General features: G+C 43.0%; 1 protein-coding gene across 2 annotated transcripts in view; it reads left to right on the top strand.

Annotated features, from left to right (window-relative positions):
* The window catches only part of LOC129707703 (zinc transporter ZIP12-like), an 89,306-nt gene extending 63,241 nt beyond the window's left edge, over nucleotides 1-26,065 (top strand). For both annotated transcript variants that reach the window (XM_055652921.1, XM_055652930.1), the window contains 3 exons: nucleotides 6,251-6,409; nucleotides 8,972-9,159; nucleotides 25,413-26,065. In XM_055652921.1, coding sequence (XP_055508896.1) covers nucleotides 6,251-6,409; nucleotides 8,972-9,159; nucleotides 25,413-25,541 — 476 coding nt within the window. In that variant the 3' untranslated portion in view covers nucleotides 25,542-26,065. The remainder of the gene's footprint in view (nucleotides 1-6,250; nucleotides 6,410-8,971; nucleotides 9,160-25,412) is intronic.
* The last annotated feature ends 233 nt before the right edge of the window (nucleotides 26,066-26,298 follow it).

Raw genomic sequence — 26,298 nt, 5'->3', positions numbered from 1 at the left:
TCATGTTACCCCTAAACTTCTGTTCCTTAATTCTGAAGTCATGTTCTCTTGTTTGAATCTTCCCTATTCTCAAAGGGAAAAGCTGGTCCACATCAACTCTGTCTATCCCTCTCATCATTTTAAAGACCTCTATCAAGTCCCCCCTTAACCTTCTGCGCTCCAGAGAATAAAGACCTAACTTATTCAACCATTCTCTGTAACTTAGTTGTTGAAACCCAGGCAACATTCTAGTAAATCTCCTCTGTACTCTCTCTATTTTGTTGACATCCTTCCTATAATTGGGCGACCAAAATTGTACACCATACTCCAGATTTGGTCTCACCAATGCTTTGTACAATTTTGACATTACATCCCAGCTTCTATACTCAATGCTCTGATTTATAAAGGCTAGCATACCAAAAGCTTTCTTTACCACCCTATCTATATGAGATTCCACCTTCAAGGAACTATGCACGGTTATTCCCAGATCCCTCTGTTCAACTGTATTTTTCAAATTCCCTACCATTTACCATGTACGTCCTATTTTGATTTGTCCTGCCAAGGTGTAGCACCTCACATTTATCAGCATTAAACTCCATCTGCCATCTTTCAGCCCCTTCTTCCAAATGGCCTAAATCACTCTGTAGACTTTGAAAATCCTCTTCATTATCCACAACACCCCCTATCTTGGTATCATCTGCATACTTACTAATCCAATTTACCACACCTTCATCCAGATCATTGATGTACATGACAAACAACAAAGGACCCAACACTGATCCCTGAGGGACCCCACTAGTCACCTGCCTCCAACCCGATAAACAGCCATCCACTATTACCCTCTGGCTTCTCCCATTCAGCCACTGTTGAATCCATCTTGCTACTCCTGCATTTATACCCAACAGTTGAACCTTCTTAACCAACCTTCCATGAGGAACCTAGTCAAAGGCCTTACTAATGTCCATATAGACAACATCCACTGCTTTACCCTCGTCAATTTCCCTAGAAACCTCTTCAAAAAATTCAAGAAGTTTAGTCAAACATGACCTTCCAGGCACAAATCCATGCTGACTGTTCCTAATCAGACCATGTTTATCCAGATGCTTATATATATTATCTCTAAGTATCTTTTCCATTAATTTTCCCACCACTGAAGTCAAACTAACACACCTATAATTGCTAGGTTTACTCTTAGAACCCTTTTTAAACAATGGAACAACATGCGCAGTACGCCAATCGTCGGGGACTATTCCCGTTTCTAATGACATTTGAAATATTTCTGTCATAGCCCCGGCTATTTCTACACTAACTTCCCTCAATGTCCTAGGGAATATCCTGTCAGGACCTGGAGACTTATCCACTTTTATATTTTTCAAAAGTGTCAGTACTTCTTTTACTTTGAAACTCATAGTATCCATAGCTACTCTACTAGTTTCCATTACCTCACATAATTCAATATCCTTCTCCTTGGTGAATACCGACGAAAATAAATTGTTCAATATCTCCCCCATCTCTTTTGGCTCTGTAGATAGCTGTCCACTAAGTCTCTCCAATGGACCAATTTTATCCCTCATTATCCTTTTGCTATTAATATAGCTTTAGAAACCCTTTGGATTTACTTTCACCTTACCTGCCAAAGCAACCTCATGTCTTCTTTTAGCTTTTCTAATTTCTTTCTTAAGATTCTTTTTACATTCCATATACTCCACAAGCACCTCATTTACTTCATGCTGCCTATAATTATTGTAAATCTCCCTCTTTTTCCGAACAAGATGTCCAATTTCCCTTGAAAACCAGTGCTCTTTCCACTTTGCCTTTTCCACTCACACGTTTGTGGTACAATTTGCATCAGGCTGCTGAATGGTGAGGAAGCGGGTTTGTGAGTGGTCAGACCAGTGGTCAGAGTGGTCAGATCAGCCTGGAGCCAGGCCACTGCCAGGATTTGCCACCTGCGGACCCTGCCCAACCACACTTACCTTGTGCAGAGAGCCTGAGCCAGCTGAGCCTCCAACCTGACTGGTATCTTAGTATTAGGTTTTTAGTTCTAGAGATACAGCAAGATACAGCGCAGAAACAGGACCTTCGGCCCACCAAGTCTGAGCCGACCAGCGATCACCCCGTACACTAACACTATCCTACACACTAGGGAAATTTTATAATTATTACCAAAATCAATTAACCTACCAACACGAACGTCTTTGGAGTGTGGGAGGAATCCGGAGCAACTGGAGAACTCCACGCGGTCATGGTTAGAAGGTACAAACTCCGTACACCACTTCACTGTAAAGCATTTCACCGTCTCTCGGTACACGTGACAATAAACTAAACTAAACTAAACCCACAGTCAGAATCAAAAGCAGGTCTCTGGCACTGTAAGGCGGCAAGTCTACCGCTGCACTATCGTGTTGCCCAGGCATCTGCTGATGTGAAATGACCCCTGTGTGGCAAATGGGCCTCATTCATTATTTGGGGCGAGACCAGTCTGGAAGGTCCTATCAATCTGACAGCGGTAAAAGGCTTTTCAGCAATTATTAAATGGAACTCATGCTAAGTCCAGCAAAATGGACCAAATGGCCAGATATACCAGTTTCTGACCTTCAGGATGTCTGCCTTTCATACAGCCAAAAGCACGTGGGAATAAGAGATTTCGTGAAGCTTGTGTGGTTGATTGTTGACAGCAGCCATCTTGATCTGGTCCAAAGCCTGCCAGGAGGCAGCAGAGTAGGCACAATAACATCCAGATGTACAGTGGCGGCGCCTAACGGCAGCGGCTCGACTACAGTCGTCTGTCTTTTTTTATTTTTGTCTTGTTAAATGTATGTCTTGAGTTAGTTTTTATTATTTTCTTTAGCTGTGTATATGTGGGGGATGGGTGGTGGGGGGGGCTGTGGGGGAAACCGTTAATCTCTTCCCTGTGCGGAGACCCGACTATTCCCTGTCGGGTCTCGTATGTCGTTGGGCCTAACATCGTGGAGCCGGCGGCGACCTCCGGCCGGGACTAACCTGAGGGCTCCAGTTGCAGAGCCTGAGGAACTGACATCGCGGAGCTGGCCAACTTCGGAGCGGGAAGAGCTGTGGTGGCGTGCGGCTGCGACCCGACTTTTGGAGTTCGGAGGCACCGGCCGCAGACCCGGTGGACGGGAACATCGGAAGCTCACAGGTCCCTGGTGGGAGACCGCTTTTCCGAGCTCCGCAACGGCGACTTCTCCCGCTGGAATCGCAGGTTTAAGGACATGGAGCCGGGGCCTCACATCACCCGGGGTACTTAAACGCCCTCAGGACTTACCATCGCCCGCTGGGGGCTTTAACATCGGAGCCCCAGTTCGCCTCGACACTGCAGTTGGACTGCTGGAACATGGGAGAAGGAACAAAGGGAGAGATAAAGACTTTGCCTTCCATCACAGTGAGGAGATGTTGGAGACTCACTGTGATGGATGTTTATGTAAACTGCGTTAAGTAACCATATAACAATATAACAATTACAGCACGGAAACAGGCCATCTCGACCCTACAAGTCCGTGCCGAACAACTTTTTTCCCCTTAGTCCCACCTGCCTGCCCTCATACCATAACCCTCCATTCCCTTCTCATCCATATGCCTATCCAATTTATTTTTAAATGATACCAACGAACCTGCCTCCACCACTTCCACTGGGAGCTCATTCCACACCGCTACCACGCTCTGAGTAAAGAAGTTCCCCCTCATGTTACCCCTAAACTTCTGTCCCTTAATTCTGAAGTCATGTCCTCTTGTTTGAATCTTCCCTATTCTCAAAGGGAAAAGCTGGTCCACATCAACTCTGTCTATCCCTCTCATCATTTTAAAGACCTCTATCAAGTCCCCCCTTAACCTTCTGCGCTCCAGAGAATAAAGACCTAACTTATTCAACCTATCTCTGTAACTTAGTTGTTGAAACCCAGGCAACATTCTAGTAAATCTCCTCTGTACTCTCTCTATTTTGTTGACATACTTCCTATAATTGGGCGACCAAAATTGTACACCATACTCCAGACTTGGTCTCACCAATGCCTTGTACAATTTTAACATTACATCCCAGCTTCTATACTCAATGCTCTGATTTATAAAGGCTAGCATACCAAAAGCTTTCTTTACCACCCTATCTATATGAGATTCCACCTTCAAGGAACTATGCACGGTTATTCCCAGATCCCTCTGTTCAACTGTATTCTTCAATTCCCTATCATTTACCATGTACGTCCTATTTTGATTTGTCCTGCCAAGGTGTAGCACCTCACACTTATCAGCATTAAACACCATCTGCCATCTTTCAGACCATTCTTCCAAATGGCCTAAATCACTCTGTAGACTTTGGAAATCCTCTTCATTATCCACAACACCCCCTATCTTGGTATCATCTGCATACTTACTAATCCAATTTACCACACCTTCATCCAGATCCAGTTCCGATCAAATATTTAATCCACCGATTTCTTGAAATTCACATTTATAAATGAGCTATTATGCAATGATGATTAATTCTGTTTCGTACTCGATGTTGTAAATTATTGTGTGGGTCTTGGATTGTTTTGTAATGTAAAAAACTGTAGAAATGATATTTCGGTCAAATCTAGGTTTGAATGACAATAAATTGCATTCTATTCTATTCTATCTATCCATATCAATTTGATAACAAAGCCACGAAAATGGAACTTAAGGGGAATAGATAAGATGAATGTAGAAACCAAAGGAATTAAATGTGACATCTCCAAGTTTGCAGATGACTCAAAGCTGGGTGGCAGTGTGAACTGAGAGGAAGATGCTTTGAAGCTACAGGGTGACTTGGATAGTTTGGGTGAGTGGGCAGATGCAGTATAATGCGGATAAATGTGAGGTTATCCACTTTGGTGGCAAGAACAGGATGGCAGATTATTATCTGAATGGTGTCAGATTAGGAAAAGGGGAGGTGCAAGGAAACCTGGGTGTCCTTGTACATCAGTCACTGAAAGTAAGCATGCAGGTACAGCAGGCAGTGAAGAAAGCGAATGGTATGTTGGCCTTATTGCGAGAGGATTTGAGTTTAGGAGCAAGGAGGTCCAACTGCATTTGTAAAGGGCCCTGATGAGACCGCACCTGAAGTATTGTGTGCAATTCTGGTCTCCTAATTTGAGGAAGGCCATTATTGCTATTGAGGGAATGCAGCGTAGGTTTACCAGGTTAATTCCCGGGATGGCGGGACTGACATATGATGAAAGAATGGGTCAACTAGGCTTGTATTCACTGTAATTTAGAAGGATGAGAGGGAATCTTATAGAAACATGTAAAATTCCTAAAGGATCGGATAGGCTTATGATTATTATGATTATGATTAGAATAAGCCACGGCAAAGGGCAAACAAACTGCAGGAAGAGGAAGAAGAAAGAAGAAAGATTGAGAATAGGGAATTCAGCAGTAGACCAGATCTACTCAAGGGTTTAAAGAACGGTGACGGTGGTAAAGTTGTTGCCTTACAGTGCCAGAGACCCGGGTTCAATACGTTCTCCCCATGACCTGCATGGGTTTTCTCCTGGATCTGCAGTCACCTTCCACTCTCCAAACAAGTAAACGTGTGTAGGTTAATTGGCTTGGTATAATGATAAATTATCCCTAGTGTGAAGGAGAGTGTGGGGATCGCTGGTCAGCATGGACCCGGAGGGCCGAAGGGCCTGTTTCCGCGTTGTATCTCTCTAAACTAAACTAAACTAAATGAAAGAACCATCTCAGTCCTTATCTGACTGCAAAACCAGCAAAGCGACCAGCTGACCAGTATAGTGCTAACTTGGGCACAATAAAATAATTAGCAGCTAACAATTAGCCAAATTTATAAATTTATAAAGCACAGCAAATTACACGGATGTGTAATTTAATCACCTTGTTATGTTCTCTCAGTGCTAATCCTCCATATATGCCTTCCTGGGTTACAAATGCCATAGTGATGGACACCCCGTGCACATGAATAAGCATTTGGGAGATTGGCAGGATGGATGGGAATATGGATCTGAACAAATCCTGAATTCAATTGAAATGTTGTTGTTTAATATTTTAACAGAGACCTCATACCCACTGTACGACTAAAGTAAGTGGATGTGGATATGTTTGGGTATGGTTGAACTTCCAGCGTCTTTTTACAGTTGAAATGCTTTCTAATCCAAGCCAAATAGAAATCAATTTTAAGTATCAATATCACTCATTCAAATTTGAAAGAGAAATCCAATATAAGGATATCCAAATTCTATTTTTGTTGTCTCACCTGAGTGAGTTTTTTTCTTTCCAGAGAAAACACTGAATGTGTTGGCAGTTATGATTGTGGTAGGAGACAGCATGCATAACTTTGCAGATGGATTGGCCATTGGTGCAGCTTTCTCATCATCAATCGAGACTGGGATCACCACGGCTATTGCCATATTGTTTCATGAAATTCCCCATGAAATGGGTGAGTTCCTATCAAATATTTAATCCACCGATTTCTTGAAATGCACATTTATAAATGAGCTATTATGCAATGATGATTAATTCTGTTTCGTACTCGATGTTGTAAATTATTGAAAAACTGTCAAACTTTCTTCGTAAGATTACTCCCTTATCAAATTCCAGAACTAATAACAATGAAGATTCTGAACTTGCTCCTTTTGTTAACTAATAGCCTTAAAAAATGCACCAGACCTTTTGGAGTAATATTTCAATCTTTCTTGTAACAATCTTTCAATGGGTTACTGCACCATGATCACTCGACTGTTATTTTGAGACTCAATCCAAGGTCTTCCATTGGCCCTGTCAGCTTAGTTTAGTTTAGTTTATTTTTGTCAGGTATCCTGAGGTATGGTGAAATGCCTTAGTGTTATTGAAAGAATGTCCTTATAATATGAGCAGAAATGCTGCTCAAGTACTTAGAACAGGTTTCCTTTGCACAAGTTAAGACTTGGGTACAAGTGAATACTGCTACCATTAACACATTCACCATTAGAAAGAGGTACACATGTTGAATATTCAACATTGACCCAAAGGAAAAAATCCTTTGGCTGTACAATATCTCTATATAACAAAGTCTTCTTTTGTTTGTGTCTCTGTACATGTCAATCTGGTTCATTCCTATCTTCTTCCAAACGCTAGGCCACAGCCTTCACATCCTACCCACAGTTTTCTCATGGTGGTGATAAACATCTTCCCGTCGCATTTCCATCTATATTTCCGAAGTTATTAATCGTTGAATTTTTTTTTAAAAAAACAGCTGATTTCTTCAGACACCAATTTTTGGAGAAAAAAAATCAGTCACGTCACAATGAACTTGCAAGGCAGGACGGCCACTCTGGGTGGGAGGGGCATTCCACGCTCCAACCCCCCCCTGCAACCCCTCCTCCCCACCCCCCCCCCACCCCCCAACCCTCTGAAGACACAACTGTTCGTTGCCAGACATGCTGGGGGAATGCGGTAGCACGAGGTACTCACACGGGTAGCTTTTTTCCCACTGCTCTGCCAAACTCTTTCTCACGTATTTGCTGCTTACCTGGCCTGCGGTTGCAAGATTATCCATTGTTAGTATTGTGAGCAACTGCACTTCCAATATAAAATGTTTCCTGTGCACAATTTAAATGTTAAGTGAGATCCAGCAGGCCCTGGTGGTCCAAGCCCAAGCCCAAGTGTTCTGCTCTATGTTTGGTAGCAACCGAGAGATCTAGTAGCCCTTGGCTGGCCTCCAATGCGCGCTCAGTCCATCAAGATCTGCTTAATCTCCAGGTTGCTGGCCGTTTTAACTCCCCTTCCTATTCCTGTACGGACCTTTTTGTCCATGACCTCCTCCACTGTCTGGGTGGGACCACACATGAACTGAAAGGACAGCACCGGATCCCACTAGGATAGCGCTTACAACCTAATGTTGAATTCTCCAATTTTAGTTAACTAATCTACAATCTCCCTTCCCTCCACTTATTAATTTCTCCCTCCCCTCATGCTCTCCCCTGTGCCTCACCTGGATTTGTACCAATTTCTCCCCATCTCGCTCTCCCTGACACCTTCCACCAATATTCATTCCTCTGACTGCACCACCTCTATGTTTATCTCACACATTTTGTAATTTTGCCTCTGGCCTTCGTCCAAATATCTGGCTATCAAGCCCCCCCCCTCCCTCCCCCCCTCCACCCCCCCCCCCCCCCCCCCCCCCCCTCCCCCCCCCCCCCCACCCCCCCCCCCCCCCCCCCCCCCCCTCCACCCCCCCCATTCTCCCCCTCCCACATTGGTATCCAGATATCACTTGATGGGCTTTATTATGTCCTTCCTTTCTTTTAAAACATTTTTATTGTGTTTTTTCCAAAAAAAAAGCAAAAATAAAACATAAAAAACAGAGCAAAAAGAATAATGATAAACATAACAATGGTATTGATACATAGGGATCAGGATTACAAAACAGATATAACCTAATATGAGACCAGTGTCAAAATACACAATGAATATAGACCTCCCGGTCTCTGTGTACATATAGTTAAATCTTTAAAAGGAAACTTATAAATGTAAAATGTCCTTCCAGCTTTATCCCCCAGTCTGATGTAGGGTCCCGAGCAGAAATACCACCTGTCTGTGTTCTCCAGAGATGCTGCCTGACCTCTGAGTTACTACAGCACTTTATACCTTCTGTTACCTCTTGCAGGTTTTAAGATGATGTAGCAGGTATGTCATATAACCATATAACCATATAACAATTACAGCACGGAAACAGGCCATCTCGGCCTTACAAGTCCGTGCCGAACAACTTTTTTTCCCTTAGTCCCACCTGCCTGCACTCATACCATAACCCTCCACTCCCTTCTCATCCATATGCCTATCCAATTTATTTTTAAATGATACCAATCCACCCATCTTCCCTATCCACCAGAATAAGTAGATTTGGCTGGTTTAAATAATCGAATCATCTGTTTTTGTGAGTGAGGAAATGCCTAGTGTATTTAATGTACTGCTTCGCATGCATCTTAAAATAATGGCACACATTTTTCTTTTGATGCAGGGGACTTTGCTGTACTTCTGAACTCTGGTTTATCAGTAAAGATGGCTCTTCTGATGAATTTACTCAGTGCACTAACTGCCTTTATTGGACTCTACATTGGCCTTTCTCTGTCAGCTGATCTCAATGTTCAGCAGTGGATTTTCACAGTGACAGCGGGGATGTTCCTCTACCTATCGTTAGTAGAAATGGTGAGTTGATTACATTCTCGCGTAGTATGTCTGCATCTTAATGCCGATAGATGAAGAATAGTGCATTGTTCTTATCAACCAACCAAAATTAAAATATTCAGTGGAGCTCAAAATAGCTAGGAATCAGACCACCAGGGGTGCCGTGGAGATGGCAGCCCTGCCGGCAGTCTGTTTGTTTTTTAATCTTTTTGTTATTTTTAGCGTTTGTTAAAAGTGTTTTAATGTACTTCGGTTTATTTTATGTGGGGGGAGGGGGAAGGGGATCGGGGGAAATTTTGTGATGTGATCAATTCATCGCTGGAGCTGGAGGCCTCCTCGGACTGTCGTGAGCCCCACCGCGGGGCGCGGACTTATTTCGGAGCGGATCCCTTGCCTGGGATCGCTCCCACCGCGGCCTGCGGACTTACCATCAAGGGCTCGCAGTCTCGGGAGAGGCTGAGTCGGGAGCTCCAACGCCACAGAAGGTTCGACCAGCCCCGACGCGAGGTTTGATCGCCCGGCGCGGGGGAGCTGACAACCCCACGATGCAGCTGAACACTTCGACGCGGAGGGCCCGAATGCCACCGGCTACGGGATTCAAGACCGTCTTGTCAACGGAGGACTCGAGGCCCCCGACTGAGGAAGAACAAAAGGAAGGACTTGAACTTTATTTCGCCTTCCATCACAGTGAGGAATGTGTAGGAGTCACTGTGGTGGATGTTCATGTTAAAATGTGTTTTTGAGTCTGTTGCGTTTAATTGTATGACTGACCTAGCCAGTGAAATTCCTCGTATGTTGCAAAACATACTTGGCGAATAAAATCTGATTCTGATTCTGAATGCAAAGAGAGCGTGGAGTCATACAGCATGGGTACAAGACGTTTGGCATCCTCAATGACCAATAAGCACTCATTTACACTAATCTCATTATATTCTCCTCATATTCCCATCAACTCTCCCCAGATTCTACCACTGCCCAATACACTCTGGGGCTGTTTACAGCAGACATTTATCCTGGCCACTAGCATGTCCCTGCAATTTGGGATAAAATCAGTAATCCGGAGGAAACCCATATGGTCATAGGGAGCGATCTATAGGGAGAGGTTGAGTAGGCTGGGTCTCTGTTCCTTGGAGCACAGGAGGATGAGGGGTGATCTTATAGAGGTGTATAAATCTATGATAGGAATAGATCGGATAGATGCACAGAAACTCTTGCCCAGAGTAGGGGAATCGAGGACCAGAGGGCATAGGTTTAATCAAACAAAAAACCCCTTTGTATGAAATGTTTCAGTATATATCAGTCTACAGAGGAGTTTTAAAGTGCTGGAATAACTCAACGGGTTAGGTATCAATCAATCAACATCAATCAATATCCGTTTTATTCGTCACTTGCACATAAAGTGTAAGTGAAATGAATTTGCCATCATCGGTACAATGAAAATAGAACAGACAAAAACACAATAAAAATTTAACACAAACATCCACAACAGCATTCATCACTGTGGTGGAAGGCACAAAATTTGGCCAGTCCTCCTCCATTTTCTCCCGTGGTCGGGACCTCAACCCTCTGTAGCCGCCGCTGCGGGCGTCCAGATGTGTAGACAAGATAAAGTCCAGATAAAGTTCAGGTAAGTCATGAATCGGTGGCTCCCCACCGGAGACCGCGGCTTCAGGTTGGTGTAGGCCACAGGCTGGCGGTCGAAAATCTAAAGACCCTGCCGCGCTGCAGCCGGAAGCACCGCAGACCGCAGGGCCGGCGGTCAGAGCTCCTCTCCAGGGGTCCCCGGCGAGGGACCCCACTCCTGATGGCAAATCCCCGCCGCGCCCACGGTAGGAGTAGGCCGCAGGCCAGCGGTCGGAGCTGTCTGAAGAAGGGTCCCAACCAAAACATATCTAGCCATGTCCTCCAGAGATGCTGCCAGCACTTTGTGTCGTCTTTTGTAAACCAGCATCTGCAATTCCTTATTTCTTCAGAGGAGTTTCATTCATATGCAATTTTCATATGCAATTCATATGCATATTCCCTATTCAATCATGTGCAAATCATCTGAAAGAGTTCAATCAATTTAGCATATGAACATGTTATAGAAGCAGGAGTAGAGCATTTGGCTTCACAAGCCTGAACAGCCATTCTATAGCATCATGGCTGACAATAGACAATAGACAATAGGTGCAGGAGTAGGACATTCGGCCCTTCGAGCCAGCACCGCCATTCAATGTGATCATGGCTGATCATCTACAATCAGTAACCCCGTTCCTGCCTTCACCCCATATCCCCTGACTCCGCTATCTTTAAGAGCCCTATCTAACTCTCTCTTGAAAGTATCCAGAGAACCGGCCTCCACTGCCCTCTGAGGCAGAGAATTCCACAAACTCACAACTCTCTGTTTGAAAAAGTGTTTCCTCATCTCCGTTCTAAATGGCATACCCCTTGTTCTTAAACTGTGGCCCCTAGTTCTGGATTCCCCCAACATCGGGAACATGTTTCCTGTCTCTAGCGTGTCCAAACCCTTAATAATCTTATATGTTTCAATAAGATCCCCTCTTATCCTAAATACCAGAGTTTACAAGCCCAGCAGCTCCATTCTCTCAGCATATGACAGTCCCGCCATCCTGGGAATTAACCTTGTGAACACACGCTGCACTCCCTCAATAGCAAGAATGCCCTTCCTCAAATTTGGAGACCAAAACTGCACACAATACTCCAGGTGTGGTTACACTAGGGCCCTGTACAACTGCAGAAGGACTTCTTTGCTCCTATATTCAACTCCTCTTATTATGAAGGCCAATATGCCATTCGCTTTCTTCACTGCTTGCTGTACCTGCATGCTTACTTACATTGACTGATGAACAAGGACCCCCAGATCCCGTTGTACTTCCTCTTTTCCCAGATTGACACCATTTAGATGATAATCAGCCTTCCTGTATTTGCTACCAAAGTGGATAACCCCACATTTATCCACATTAAACTGCATCCCCAGGGCAAGATAGGCTGCATCCCAGAGTACTTAAGGAAGTAGCCCCAGAAATAGTGGATGCATTAGTGATAATTTTTCAAAACTCTTTAGATTCTGGAGTAGTTCCTGAGGATTGGAGGGTAGCTAATGTAACTCCACTTTTTAAAAAGGGAGGGAGAGAGAAAACAGGGAGGGAGAGGGAATTACAGACCAGTTAGTCTAACATCGGTAGTGGGGAAACTGCTAAAGTCAGTTATTAAAGATGGGGTAGCAGCACATTTGGAAAGTGGTGAAATCATTGGACAAAGTTAGCATGAATTTACGAAAGGTAAATCATGTCTGACGAATCTTATAGAATTTTTCGAGGATGTAACTAGTAGAGTGGATAGGGGAGAACCAGTGGATGTGTTATATCTGGATTTTCAGAAGGCTTTCGCCAAGGTCCCACATAAGAGATTAGTATACAAACTTAAAGCACACGGTATTGGGGGTTCAGTATTGATGTTGATAGAGAACTGGTTGGCAAAGGGGAAGCAAAGAATAGGAGTAAACGGGTCCTTTTCAGAATGGCAGGCAGTGACTAGTGGGGTACCACAAGGCTCAGTGCTGGGACCCCAGCTATTTACAATATATATTAATGATTTGGACGAGGGAATTGAATGCAACATCTCCAATTTTGCGGATGACACGAATCTGGGGGGCAGTGTTAGCTGTCAGGAGGATGCTAGGAGGCTGCAAGGTGACTTGGATAGGCTGGGTGAGTGGGAAAATGCATGGCAGATGCAGTATAATGTGGATAAATGTGAGGTTATCCACTTTGGTGGCAAGAACAGGAAAGCAGACTACTATCTGAATGGTGGCCGATTAGGAAAAGGGGAGATGCAACGAGACCTGGGTGTCATGATACACCAGTCATTGAAAGTAGGCATGCAGGTGCAGCAGGCAGTAAAGTAAGCAAATGGTATGTTGGCATTCATAGCAAAATGATTTGAGTATAGGAGCAGGGAGGTTCTGCTGCAGTTGTACAGAGTCTTGGTGAGACCACACCTGGAGTATTGCGTACAGTTTTGGTCTCCAAATCTGAGGAAAGACATTCTTGCCATAGAGGGAGTGCAGAGTAGGTTCACCAGACTGATTCCTGGGATGTCAGGACTTTCATATGAAGAAAGACTGGATAGACTCTGCTTGTACTCGCTAGAATTTAGGAGATTGAGGGGGGATCTTATAGAAACTTACAAAATTCTTAAAGGATTGGACAGGCTAGATACAGGAAGATTGTTCCCGATGTTGGACAAGGACACGGGGTCGCAGCTTAAGGATAGAGGGGAAATCCTTTAAAACCGAGATGAGAAAAACATTTTTCACACAGAGAGTGGTGAATCTCTGGAACTCTCTGCCACAGAAGGTAGTTGAGGCCAGTTGATTGGCTATATTTAACGGGGAGTTAGATGTGGCCCTTGTGGCTAGAGGGATCAGGGGGTATGGAGAGAAGGCAGGTACGGGATACTGAGTTGGATGTTCAGCCATGATCATATTGAATGGCGGTGCAGGCTCGAAGGGCCGAATAGCCTACTCCTGCACCTATTTTCTATGTTTCTATGTTTCTATGTTTCTATCTGCCATGCATCTGCCCACTCATCCAACCTGTCCAAGTCACCCTGCATTCTCATAGCATCCTCCTCACAGTTCACACTGCCACCCAGCTTTGTGGCATCTGCAAATTTGCTAATGTTACTTTGCTAATGTTACTAAGGCTGCTCTACTCTTTCAGCACAATGTTTCTTCCTTATACCTATATCTTTTGATTCCTTCTCATCACTTTTTAGAAGGCCATCAATGACTGAGCCTCCACTGCTCTTTGAGGTAGAGAATTCTAGGTTCATCATCCATGAGTTAAGAAATGTTTTGTGACCTCTGTGTTAAATGGCTTAATCCTTGTTTTTCGACTGTGAGACATAGTCTTTAGTGCCTCAGCTGGGGGAAACATCCTTCCCATATCTACGCTAGAGTTCACTCATTTTTTTCAAAGTTTCATTGAGATCTGAGGACACTGTGACACTGCGGGAAACTCGGGAGGAAATTGCAGGAGCCCCGGCTGAGATTTACGAGTCATCATTAAATACAGATGAGGTGCCGGAAGACTGAAGAGTGACAAATGTTGTGCCTCTATTCAAGAATTGCTGCAGAGGAATGGCTGGGAACTAGAGGCCAGTAAGCCTAATATCTGTGGTCAGAAAGTTTCTAGAGAGTATTCTGAGGGAGAAGTTACACGTGCATTTAGATGGACAAGGGCTGATTAGTGAGAGTTAGCATTGTTTTGTATGTGGGAGGTCGTGTCTCACAAATCTGATTGAGTTTTTGAAGATATGACCAAAAAGATTGATGAGGGTAGAGTTATAGATATTGTCTACATGGATTTCAGCAAGGCATTCGACGAGGTTGCGAGTTAGGCTGCTCTGGAAGGTTAGATCCCATGGGACCCAAAGACAAATAATTGAATGGATAGAAAATTGGCCTCATGAAAGGAAGCAGAGAGTGACGGTGGAAGGTTATTTTTCTTACTGGAGGCTTGTAACTAATGATGAGCCTCCAGGTCTAGTGTCACCAAGGCACACCTTTACTATTGCACTCAAATCCTCAAGCAGCAATGGCCACCCTAAATAATTTGCCTTCCTAAAAGGGCTGTCGCACTGCATCGACATAATTGGCAAGTTTCGAAGAGTTTAGAAGAGTTTGAAAAAATGTCATGTTGAAGACCTCCTTTGACTATGTAGACGACCTCCTTCGGTCTCCTTCTTCCTCCCTTCGACCTCCCTTCGACTATGTTGAAGACTATCTACGACTACTTTATGTGCAAGTGATGAATAAAACGGATATTGATTGATATTGATTGATCGATACCTAACCCGTTGAGTTATTCCAGCACTTTAAAACTACTCTGTAGACTGATATATACTGAAACATTTCATACAAAGGGATTTTTTGTTTGATTAAACCTATGCCCTCTGGTCCTTGATTCCCCTACTCTGGGCAAGAGATTCTGTGCATTCCCTCTTTCATAATGCTGGAATAGTTATGCAAGAATTCTCACATCTTCTTGCAGGTTTTAATGTTTCATTGAATGTTATGTAGTGTTTAATTTCACATTAAAATCAGCAAGGAATGGATACTTTTGCATTCCACACCCAGCTTGAAGCCTAATCAGTGCACACTTCCCCACTTTCATCTGAAAGGGTTTTGAGCTTATTATGCCACAAAGGTTTTGTATAATGTTTGATTTACAAGTACTGTTTATAGTTTTTCAATAACAGAAAGATTCACGAAGATAAACAATACTTTCTATACATATTGTATTTATTAGCAAATCTCACACTATAGGTCCTGGCAGTTTGTCCATTTGATGATTTTTTCCAATGTCATTTATAGTTTAACTGTTGGAGCAAGATGAAGTAAGACCCCAAATTTTAAAAAAAATCTTGAAATGAGAATTAGTATTGACATTGTTGGGACACAACTTGTTGATGCACGCTCATAATATTTGGATTAATATAGATAGATTGTTGATGACTAGTATGGATATTTTTGGCCAAAGACTTATTTCTGCGCTTGATGGTTCTATGAGTCTAGTTCACTAAAATGCAAAGTGGATGTTGCAATTTTCCTGCATCTCACATTCCCGTCAAAGCAAGGTGTAAGTAGAATGTTTTAATCAGTTGCTCTACTTTAATTTGGATCATGGTAAGCTTGACACAACTGGTAGAGTTCGATCCTGACCTCGGGTGCTGTATGTGTGGAGTTTGCATGTTCTCCCTGTGACTGTGTGGCTCGGGTTTCTTCCCATATCTCAAAGAATTACGGATTTGTAGCGTAATTGGCCTCTATAAATTGCCCCTTGCGCTTAGGGAGTGGATGGAAAATGGGATAACATAGAACTAGCATCTACAGGTGATTGATAGTTGGGGGTAGATCTGGTGGGCTCAAGGGCCTGTATTCACTGCATTTTCCAATCAATTCAATCAATAATTTTTAACTTCATGTTGTTTATTTATTCTTGTCACATATTAAAGAAATGTACATGATTAATTATGCATATAGCGGAAATGAAGTCTGATCAACAAAGCCAGTAGTTGCTTTTGAGTATTACAACAGTCACTGCAATTTAAAGGTACAGGTACTTACATTGGCTTTCAAATGCTTTAGGATGTCCTGATTTAATTTAGTTTAGCTTAGAGATACAGCACGGAAACAGGCTCTTCGGCCCACTGAATCCATGCCGAACAGCGATCCACACACACTGACACTATCCTATACCACACCAGGGACCATTTACAATTATACCACACCAATTAACTTACAAACATATTAACAAGGGGTCACAGCTTAAGGATAAAGGGGAAATCCTTTAAAACCGAGATGAGAAGAACTTTTTTCACGCAGAGAGTGGTGAATCTCTGGAACTCTCTGCCACAGAGGGTAGTTGAGGCCACTTCATTGGCTATATTTAAGAGGGAGTTAGATGTGGCCCTTGTGGCTAAGGGGATCAGGGGGTATGGAGAGAAGGCAGGTACGGGATACTGAGTTGGATGATCAGCCATGATCATATTGAATGGCGGTGCAGGCTCGAAGGGCCGAATGGCCTACTCCTGCACCTAATTTCTATGTTTCTATGTTTCTAACTTACATCTTTGTTGTGTGGGAGGAAACTGGAGATCTTGGAGAAAACCCACGCAGGTCATGGGGAGAACGTACAAACTCCGTACAGACAGCACCCGTAGTCAGGATCGAACCCAGGTCTCTGGCACTGTAAGGCAGCAACTCTACCACAGCATGTTGTGAATTTTAAAAATGAAAGTACTTCATGTTAATACAGCAGATGTGATTTGCAATCAAAAATCATTGTGCTGTGCAGCTGGGTGTGGACATGGTGAAGGAGGTAGATAGTTGCGAACTTTCTCATGTAATCTGCAGAACCATTTTGATTAGTCTACAGGATATGTTTCGTGCAGCATTTTTCTTTGGAGTTTACAACACTACACACACAGATAGTTGTAAAATGCTGCAGTTCACTACAATAGAGACGTTCCACAGTGGATAATGTTGTAAAAACATGCAGGTCATTGCTGGGCTTGTACACTCTGGAGTTTAGAAGGATGAGAGGGGATCTTATGGAAACATATAAGATTGTTAAGGGTTTGGACACGCTAGAGGCAGGAAACATGTTCCCGATGTTGGGGGAGTCCAGAACCAAGGGCCACAGTTTAAGAATAAGGAGTAAGCCATTTAGAACCGAGACGAGGAAACACTTTTTCTCACAGAGAGTGATGAGTCTGTAGAATTCTCTGCCTCAGAGGGCGGTGGAGGCTGGTTCTCTGGATACTTTCAAGAGAGAGCTAGATAGGGCTCTTAAAGATAGTGGAGTCAGGGGATATGGGGAGAAGGCAGGAACGGGGTACTGATTGGGGATGATCAGCCACGATCACATTGAATGGCGGTGCTGGCTCGAAGGGCTGAATGGTGTAAGGACATCAGCAAAATCTTATCCATTTCAATTAATTTAGCAAGATTGGCATATCCAAAGATACTAAAGTAAGTATATCTAAATATACATCCCGCATCTATTTTAACAATGTCATTTCAAAACAAACAAAAAAACAAGGAAAATGATTAAAATATTGGAGAAGGGAAAACTCATAAAGGTCATACAAGGAATCTTTCATAGCAAAACAATTTAATTATAAGGCAAAATCCAGCCAAAAAAAACATTGCGTTTAAAATGCTCAGTCTTTCACCCATTTGGCAACTATTCATAATTATACATTTCCTGGATCTGCCCATTTACCTGCAGACTGTTCCTGATGGTGATCACAGAACAGTCTGTCTCAGATTAGTTCTTACACATCAGCACAAACAGCTCCAGCCTGTGCAGGCTTTGGGATTGCAATCTGTCATGACAAATGGTGAAGAGGGCTGGAGTAGGCCATTGTTGATCAAGCTAGGATATCCAGTGATAAGATAAAGGAATTTAAAAATCACATTATGTCTTTAATGGAATGAACACACTGTTCATGCTATTAAAACATAATTCAATTTGATATACCTTGACCGCAAATTGCAAAAGGATAATTTTATTCTTTGATTGATCATTATAAACAAGGAAACATATTTTAGTCAAGGATACATTGATGTCACATTACAGACATTCTTTTCTTTAAAATTGTATTTTTTCTTGTAAATAAATATTTTAGAAAATGTGTTGTTTATTAAGATTTCCCCATCCTTTTTTTCTGACTGTTTCTCCTTATATTCTTATGAACGAAATCTTACTCCAGGAATATATGATTTGAGAATCTGGAATTTAAGTGAAAATGAAAGTCCAATACTCAAAATATAATGATTTCAATCACAAGCACTCCTCCAGTATTTAATCCCGAAGCCTCTGAATATTATTGGTATGATTTAGATTGTAGTGGGACGGTATAGTCAGTGAACCTAATATTGTATACACTTACTTCAAATGCTGAACATGGGATGGGGATGGAACCAGTTGGAGTTTGCAGATGAAAACATATGTGCCCTTGAGGGAACGAATTTTTAACGAAATGGAGAAAGTGAAGGGGACTAGGAATATATGATTTGCTCCATGTGGAACAGTCATGATCGTAATGGTTCGAATGGGCTCTCTGGGCAGTAATGATGTGATACGATGATTGACCATACACATTCCAAAATTAAGTGTACGACAGAAATTTAATTCAAAAAGCACAGAAATTTAAATTGATAGTGGCTATATTTGATTATGGGAGCAAGGTAAGAGCATTAGATGCAACAGACTAATCTGCACCTTAAATCCATTCCATATAACCATATAACCATATAACAATTACAGCACGGAAACAGGCCATCTCGGCCCTTCTAGTCTGTGCTGAACACTTATTCTCCCCTAGTCCCATCTACCTGCGCTCAGACCATAACCCTCCATTCCTTTCCCGTCCATATAACTATCCAATTCATTTTTAAATGATAAAATCGAACCTGCCTCCACCACCTTCACTGGAAGCTCATTCCACACAGCTACCACTCTCTGAGTACAGAAGTTCCCCCTCATGTTACCCCTAAACTTCTGTCCCTTAATTTGCAAGTCATGTCCTCTTGTTTGAATCTTCCCTACTCTCAGTGGGAAAAGCTTTTCCACGTCAACTCGTTCTATCCCTCTCATCATTTTAAAGACCTCTATCAAGTCCCCCCTTAACCTTCTGCGCTCCAAAGATTAAAGACCTAACTTGTTCAACCTTTCTCTGTAACTTAGTTGCTGAAACCCAGGCAACATTTTAGTAAATCTCCTCTGTACTCTCTATTTTGTTGACATCCTTCCTATAATTAGGCGACCAAAATTGTACACCATACTCCAGAATTGGCCTCACCAATGCCTTGTACAATTTTAACATTACATCCCAACTTCTATATTCAATGCTCTGATTTATAAAGGCCAGCACACCAAAAGCTTTCTTTACCACCCTGTCTACATGAGATTCCACCTTCAGGGAACTGTGCACAGTTATTCCTAGATCCCTCTGTTCAACTGCATTTCTCAATTCACTACCATTTACCATGTATGTCCTATTTTGATTTGTCCTGCCAAGATGTAGCACCTCAAACTTATCAGCATTAAACTCCATCTGCCATCTTTCAGCCCACTCTTCCAAATGGCCTAAATTTCTCTGTAGACTTTGAAAATCTACTTCATTATCCATAACACCGCCTATCTTAGTATCATCTGCATACTTACTAATCCAATTTACCACACCATCATCCAGATCATTGATGTACATGACAAACAACAGTAGACCCAACACAGATCCCTGTGGCACCCCACTAGTCACTGGCCTCCAACCTGACAAACAGCCATCCACCATTACTCTCTGGCATCTCCCATTCAGCCACTGTTGAATCCATCTTGCTACTCCACCATTAATACCCAACAATTGAACCTTCTTAACAAACCTTCCATGAGGAACCTTGTCAAAGGCCTTACTGAAGTCCATATATACAACATCCACTGCTTTACCCTCATCAATTTCCCGAGTAACCTCTTCAATAAATTCAAGAAGATTAGTCAAACATGACCTTCCAGGCACAAATCCATGTTGACTGTTCCTAATCAGACCCTGTTTATCGAGATGCTTATATATATTACCTCTAAGTATCCTTTCCATTAATTTGCCCACCACTGACATCAAACTAACAGGCCTATAATTGCTAGGTTTACTCTTAGAACCCTTTTTAAACAATGGAACAACATGCGCAGTACGCCAATCCTCAGGTACTATTCCCGTTTCTAATGACATTTGAAATATTTCTGTCATAGCCCCTGCTATTTCTACACTAACTTCCATCAATGGCCTATTCCCCTGTTTAGTAAAATCTTGGCTGATAATTCATTCATTCACACCATATTCATTCTAATCCTAGTATTTATCAAGTGATTTGATTTATTCAGTCCCCAAAAATCTCACTGGTCTTAAACATATTCAGTTTTTTTACATTTAGTTTAGTTTAGTTTAGTTTTGAGATACAGCGTGAAAACAGGCCCATCGGCCCATCGAGTCCGCGCCGACCAGCGATCCCAGGACGTTAACACTACTCTGCACACATGACGGACAATTTACACATACACCAAGCCAAATAAACTACAAACCTGTATGTGTTTAGAGTGTGGGAGGAAGCCAAAACTCCGTACAGACAGCACCCGTAGCCAGGATTGAACCCGGGTCTCCGGCGCTGCAAGTGCTGTAAGGCAGCAACTCTACCGCTGTGCCACCTTGCCGCCCTGTTATTGACCATACACATTCCAATTCCAGACATTTCCAAACTCTCGGGTCAATGACACGTCTCTATATTTATATTCATTATTCTGAATATTTGCCCCCTAATTCTATGCTCTGCAGTATGAAGAAACAACCTCTTGCCCCTTAGTCCCTTTCAGAATATTTCAATGTGATCATCTCCCATTCTGATTTGTCTGTCTGACGAAGGGTCTTGACCTGAAACGTCACCTATTCCTTCAATCCAGAGATGCTGCCTGTCCCGCTGAGTTACTCCAGCATTTATTGCCTACCTTTGGTGTAAACCAGCGTCTGCAGTTCCTTCCTACACGGTTAGTACTTACCTATGTGTATATATGGATGGCAGGAAATTGAAGGGGGAGTCTAATATTTTGTGAGAGAGAACATGTTACCGGGAATAAGTGGGGGAATGAGATTGATGGAATTGTCTTGAAAGTCAGCGTAAACGTGATGGGCCGTTCCCTACTTCATAAGGAAAATCATTCCAGAAATCAATTTAGTGAATCAAAGTCTCTAAGCCAGGTAATGTTCTTCTTGAGGACCTGTCCCACTTGGGCGTCATTTGCGTGTCATTTACACGTCAGGCCGTTAGTGACAGTCGCGCAAAAATCATCTAGCAGAACGACAGTCACGTGTTGAGTGCTCTTGGGGACCCTGCTTCTTTTGGGAGCCATTTGCGATGTCGTTCGTTCTTAGTCCAATCACCGTGGCAACGATTTTCTCAGTTTAAAAACTACTCGCGCTTTATACCCAGGTGGTCACGTGGTGCGGTGCTCAAATTGTGCGCCAATGGCGCGCCAACGGTGTATGGGTGGCGCATGGTTATGGACGTTGATGCACGTTGATGCATAATACATTACTATAGCAATGTTCGTGCGTCACTGTGCATAACTATGCGTCACCACCCGCTACACGTACGTCATCAGTAGATCAGCGTATGCCATCAGTACGTCAGCGTACGCAAGGGATACGCCACGCAGGCGGTGCACGAGGATTTTGATCAATGCAATATCCTGGGGCGCCGCACATTACCGCTCGTCACTGCATACGCCACCACGCCTCACCATGCACCATGCGCGCATCACACGAGCGTCACGACGTGCCAACCAATTTTTAGGATGTCGCGTAAATGACGCGCAAATAACGCCCAAGTGGGACAGCCCCTTTGGACAGAGAAGACAAGCCTACACGCTATCGGGAGAGCACACCCAGAACACAATTGCTTTATTCTAATATTTAAGCCTCCTTTGATGAAGACCAACGTACTTGCTGCATTTAAAGTTGCTTGTGGTAATTGCATGTTTGCTCTCTGCATGCCATCATGAGCCACTGTCGCAGAGGATCTTTGTATGTTCAATGATGAAAACGACTCCGTTTTATTATCCCTCCCTAGCAACCATGAATAATCTCACGTTTTCCCACATTATGTTCCATTTCCAACATTCTTACCCAACTTGTCCCCAGGGAACCCTAACGGAGAAAACTGGGCAGAGGAAACAAATTATTTTTTATTTAACCGCACGGAAGCCTGCTACTTATTTATGAAAGTGTATTGTTCAGTGGGTTTCTTGAACTCATTTTGCATGTATTTAACATTTTACATTAAGTTTACACTTACTCATCTTATAACAGAGGGGAGAGAAGGGAGAGAGTGGGGAGGGAGAGTGTGGGGATGGGGGGAGAGAAGGGGAAGAGTCGGTAAGGAGGGATGGGTAGGGGGAGTGGTGGAAGAGGGACAGAGGGGTAGGGGAAGGGGTGGGGGGTGAGAGGGGAGGGAGGGGGAAGGGAGGGGGAGAGAGAGGGGTGGGGAGGGGGAGAGAGAGGGGTAGGGTAAGTAGGAGAGAAGTGGAGGAGTGGGGATGGAGGGGTAGGGGGAGAGGTGGAAGAGGGACAGAGGGGTAGGAGGGAGGGGGCGGAGGGAGAGAGGGAAGGGGGGTGGGGTAGAGAGGGAAGGGGGGTGGGGGAGAGAGGGATGGGGGTGGGGGAGGAGGAGGGGGAGGGGAGGAGAGGGAGGGGTGAGGAGGGAGACGGAGATGGAGAGGGGGGAGGAGAGAGGGGGGGGGGGGGAGGAGAGAGAGGGGAGGGGAGGGGGGTGAGAGGTGTGGGGGAGGGGGGAGATGGGGCACCACCATGAGGTACCACCTCCAGTTTAAATTCCATTTGGAATATTTTGGAGGGCCAAGAAACCAAGAACCAAGAACATCTGTTCAAGGGAGATTCAGGAGTGTTTTACTGTCATGTGTACCAAAATGGAACGATAACATTGTAGAAACAAGGAACTACATATGAAGTTTACCAAGGAAAGACACAAAAATGCTGGAGTAACACTATGGGTCAGACAGCATCCCAGGAGAACATGGATAGTTTCCGTTTTGGGTTTGAGTCTGAAGTTGCAGCAGCACAACAGGCTTGTAACAGGAAATTGACACAAAATGCTGGAGTAACTCATCTTTGGAGAGAAGGAATGGGTGATGTTTCAGGTCGAGACCCGAAATGTCACCCCTTCCTTCTCTCCAGAGATGCTGCCTGTCCTGCTGAGTTACTCCAGCTTTTTATGTCTATTTTCAGTTTAACCCAGCATCTGCAGTTCCATCCTTAAGGTTTGCAACAGTGTTTGGCCCGACATGAATAATGATTTGTAAATGTAACAGAAATACAGTCTGAGTGCAGTATTAATCCATGTTCAATAGCAATTCTGGCGAGAAGATATTATTTTTATCCAGTCTCAAAAGACACATAATGGAAATGCAATATTAGTTCCCTCATAACTATACTGCCTTGCACAACATCTGAACAATGGCGTTTAAGAAGGAACTGCAGATGCTGGAGAATCGAAGGTACACAAAAAATCTGGAGAAACTCAGCGGGTGCAGCAGCATCTATGGAGCAAAGGAAATAGGCAACGTTTCGGGCCGAAACCCTTCTTCAGACAGATGAACAATGGCACTTTTCTCTGATATTTCATCAAAGCCAACCATGATGCCCTTCTCCCAGTCTGAAGAAGGGTCCTGACCCAAACATGTAATTTGTCCATTCTCTCCACAGGTGCTGCCTGATCTGCTGAAACATAGAAAATAGGTGCAGGAGGAGGCCATTCGGCCCTTCGAGCCAGCACCGCCATTCATTGTGATCATGGCTGATCATCCCCTATCAATAACCCGTGCCTGCCTTCTCCCCATATCCCTTGACTCCACTAGGCCCTAGAGCTCTATCTCTTAAATCCGTCCAGTGATTTGGCCTCCACTGCCCTCTGTGGTAGGGAATTCCATAAATTCACAGCTCTCTCTGGGTGAAAAAGTTTTTTCTCACCTCAGTCTTAAATGACCTCCCCTTTATTCTAAGACTGTGGCCCCTGGTTCTGGACTCGCCCAACATTGGGAACATTTTTCCTGCATCTAGCTTGTCCAGTCCTTTTATAATTTTATATGTTTCGATAACATCCCCCTCATCCTTCTAAACTCTAGTGAATACAAGCCTAGTCTTTTCAATCTTTCCTCATATGACAGTCCCGCCATCCCAGGGATCAATCTCGTGCATGAATTCCTGCACCAGGTTGTCTTTTGCTCGTGATGCTGTAATGATAATGTGACATATGACAATAAAACACTCTTGACTTGATTCTTAATTGAAATTTTGCTTTGTATGGGATTGAAATTTGGGTCATTAACCCTGAAGTTAGTTGAAATTAACGAGCCATTCGTGATTCAGCGTGTCATCCCTCTCATAGTCACCTTCAGATAGACACATGGATAATCTCGGAACTGAGGGTATGGATCTTTGTAGATAGACATGATTAGTTCATCTTGGCATCATGTTCGGCACCGATAGTGTGGGCTGAAGGACATGTCCCTGATAGAGCAAAAAAAGGAGATTTCTACCTCGACCTTCACGAAATAATCAAATTATTGTAATTTGTGGTCTTGTGGTATTAATTTATATCAGTTGTAGAAATAGTACATGTAGAGTATCATTAAAATACTCTATGAGAAACAAGCATTACTGGGGTTTGCCCAAATTGCTGATGGTGCCATCTAACCAAATGTGTTGGAATATGTAAAATATGTGATCTATGAAGAAACGAGATTGCTCGTTTAAAATTTTATTACAGTGAAACAGCTTCTTGAATTGTCGAAAGATCGACATTGATATAATATAACACATGTCTTTGCTGCCTTTTGGAAGGCAAGAAACCACTCCTGAGTTGATTTAAGACTACCAGAGACCTATTCACCACTTTGTAGTTTTGGCTGAACGGTAATGTACCGAGCAGAAATCAAACTGAAAAGATTGCAGTAATAAGGTCAATAAACTGACTTGATAATTCAGTTTCTCTCTCTACAGTTTCAGCCTGACCTGCTGTCTATCCAGGATTTCTTTGTTTTCATATTTCAAGCATGCACTGCTCTGTTTTTGAATGCAAAGAAAAACATTTGCACTATCATAAGTTAACTATGTATTTTTTTGATTTACAACAGCTTCCTGAGATGACACATGTACAAACAACACAGCCCTGGTTGCTGTTCATCTTTCAGAACATTGGATTGCTTCTAGGATGGGCTTGCCTTCTGCTTCTTGCTCTTTTTGAACACAGACTTATTCTGTAATTTTATCTCAAGTGCTCTCAATTAGCAAGAATAAATGGCTAAAATGTCAAAAAAGTCACCGTGCTTTTGAATCTAAAAGCAATTCTTAGAGCGACTGGGAAGAACAATAATACAAAGCGTGGAAATGATCACTAAAATGTAACAATTATTTTGCCATTGTTTCTAACGAACAATTTTAATTACAAAAATCTGAAACTGTTTTACTGAAATCTTAGCAGTATCTGTGATAACTTCACTCATAAATTGTTGCATTTGCTAAACTTGATTTATCATATTTGAAACAAAATAACTGGTAAGAATTAGTGTGTTGCAAAAAATAACAGCGAGTACAATATTAATATATTTGGCTATTTTTTAAGAATGAAGCGTATTAATTTCTAATTTGAGTAGTTATCAAATTATTCTGTTTGATCGGTCATGCCAAATAATGTTTTTAAAACATAATTCTTTTGGTGAGGAACATAATAAAATATATTTATCTAAGATGAGCTTTTTAGTTTTCTGGAATTAAATAAATGCACTTACTTCAAGAGGCTCCTGATAATTTTTTCCAAATATCTGTTGGCAGTGGAGAATCTCATATGTGCATTAGAGAGGTCTCAACAGTGTATCTGTCTGCTGTTCCTGGAAGGCTGTATTCCTTGTGTAGGAAAGAACTGCAGAAGGGTCTCGACCCGAAACGTCTCCCATCCCTTCTCTCCAGTGATGCTGCCTGGCCCACTGAGTTACTCCACATTTTGTGTCTAGGCCAAGGCAA

This window comes from Leucoraja erinacea, chromosome 2 (genome assembly GCF_028641065.1).
Source record: "Leucoraja erinacea ecotype New England chromosome 2, Leri_hhj_1, whole genome shotgun sequence".
Classification (NCBI taxonomy): domain Eukaryota; kingdom Metazoa; phylum Chordata; class Chondrichthyes; order Rajiformes; family Rajidae; genus Leucoraja; species Leucoraja erinaceus.
This window is presented reverse-complemented; position numbering and strand designations above follow the sequence as displayed.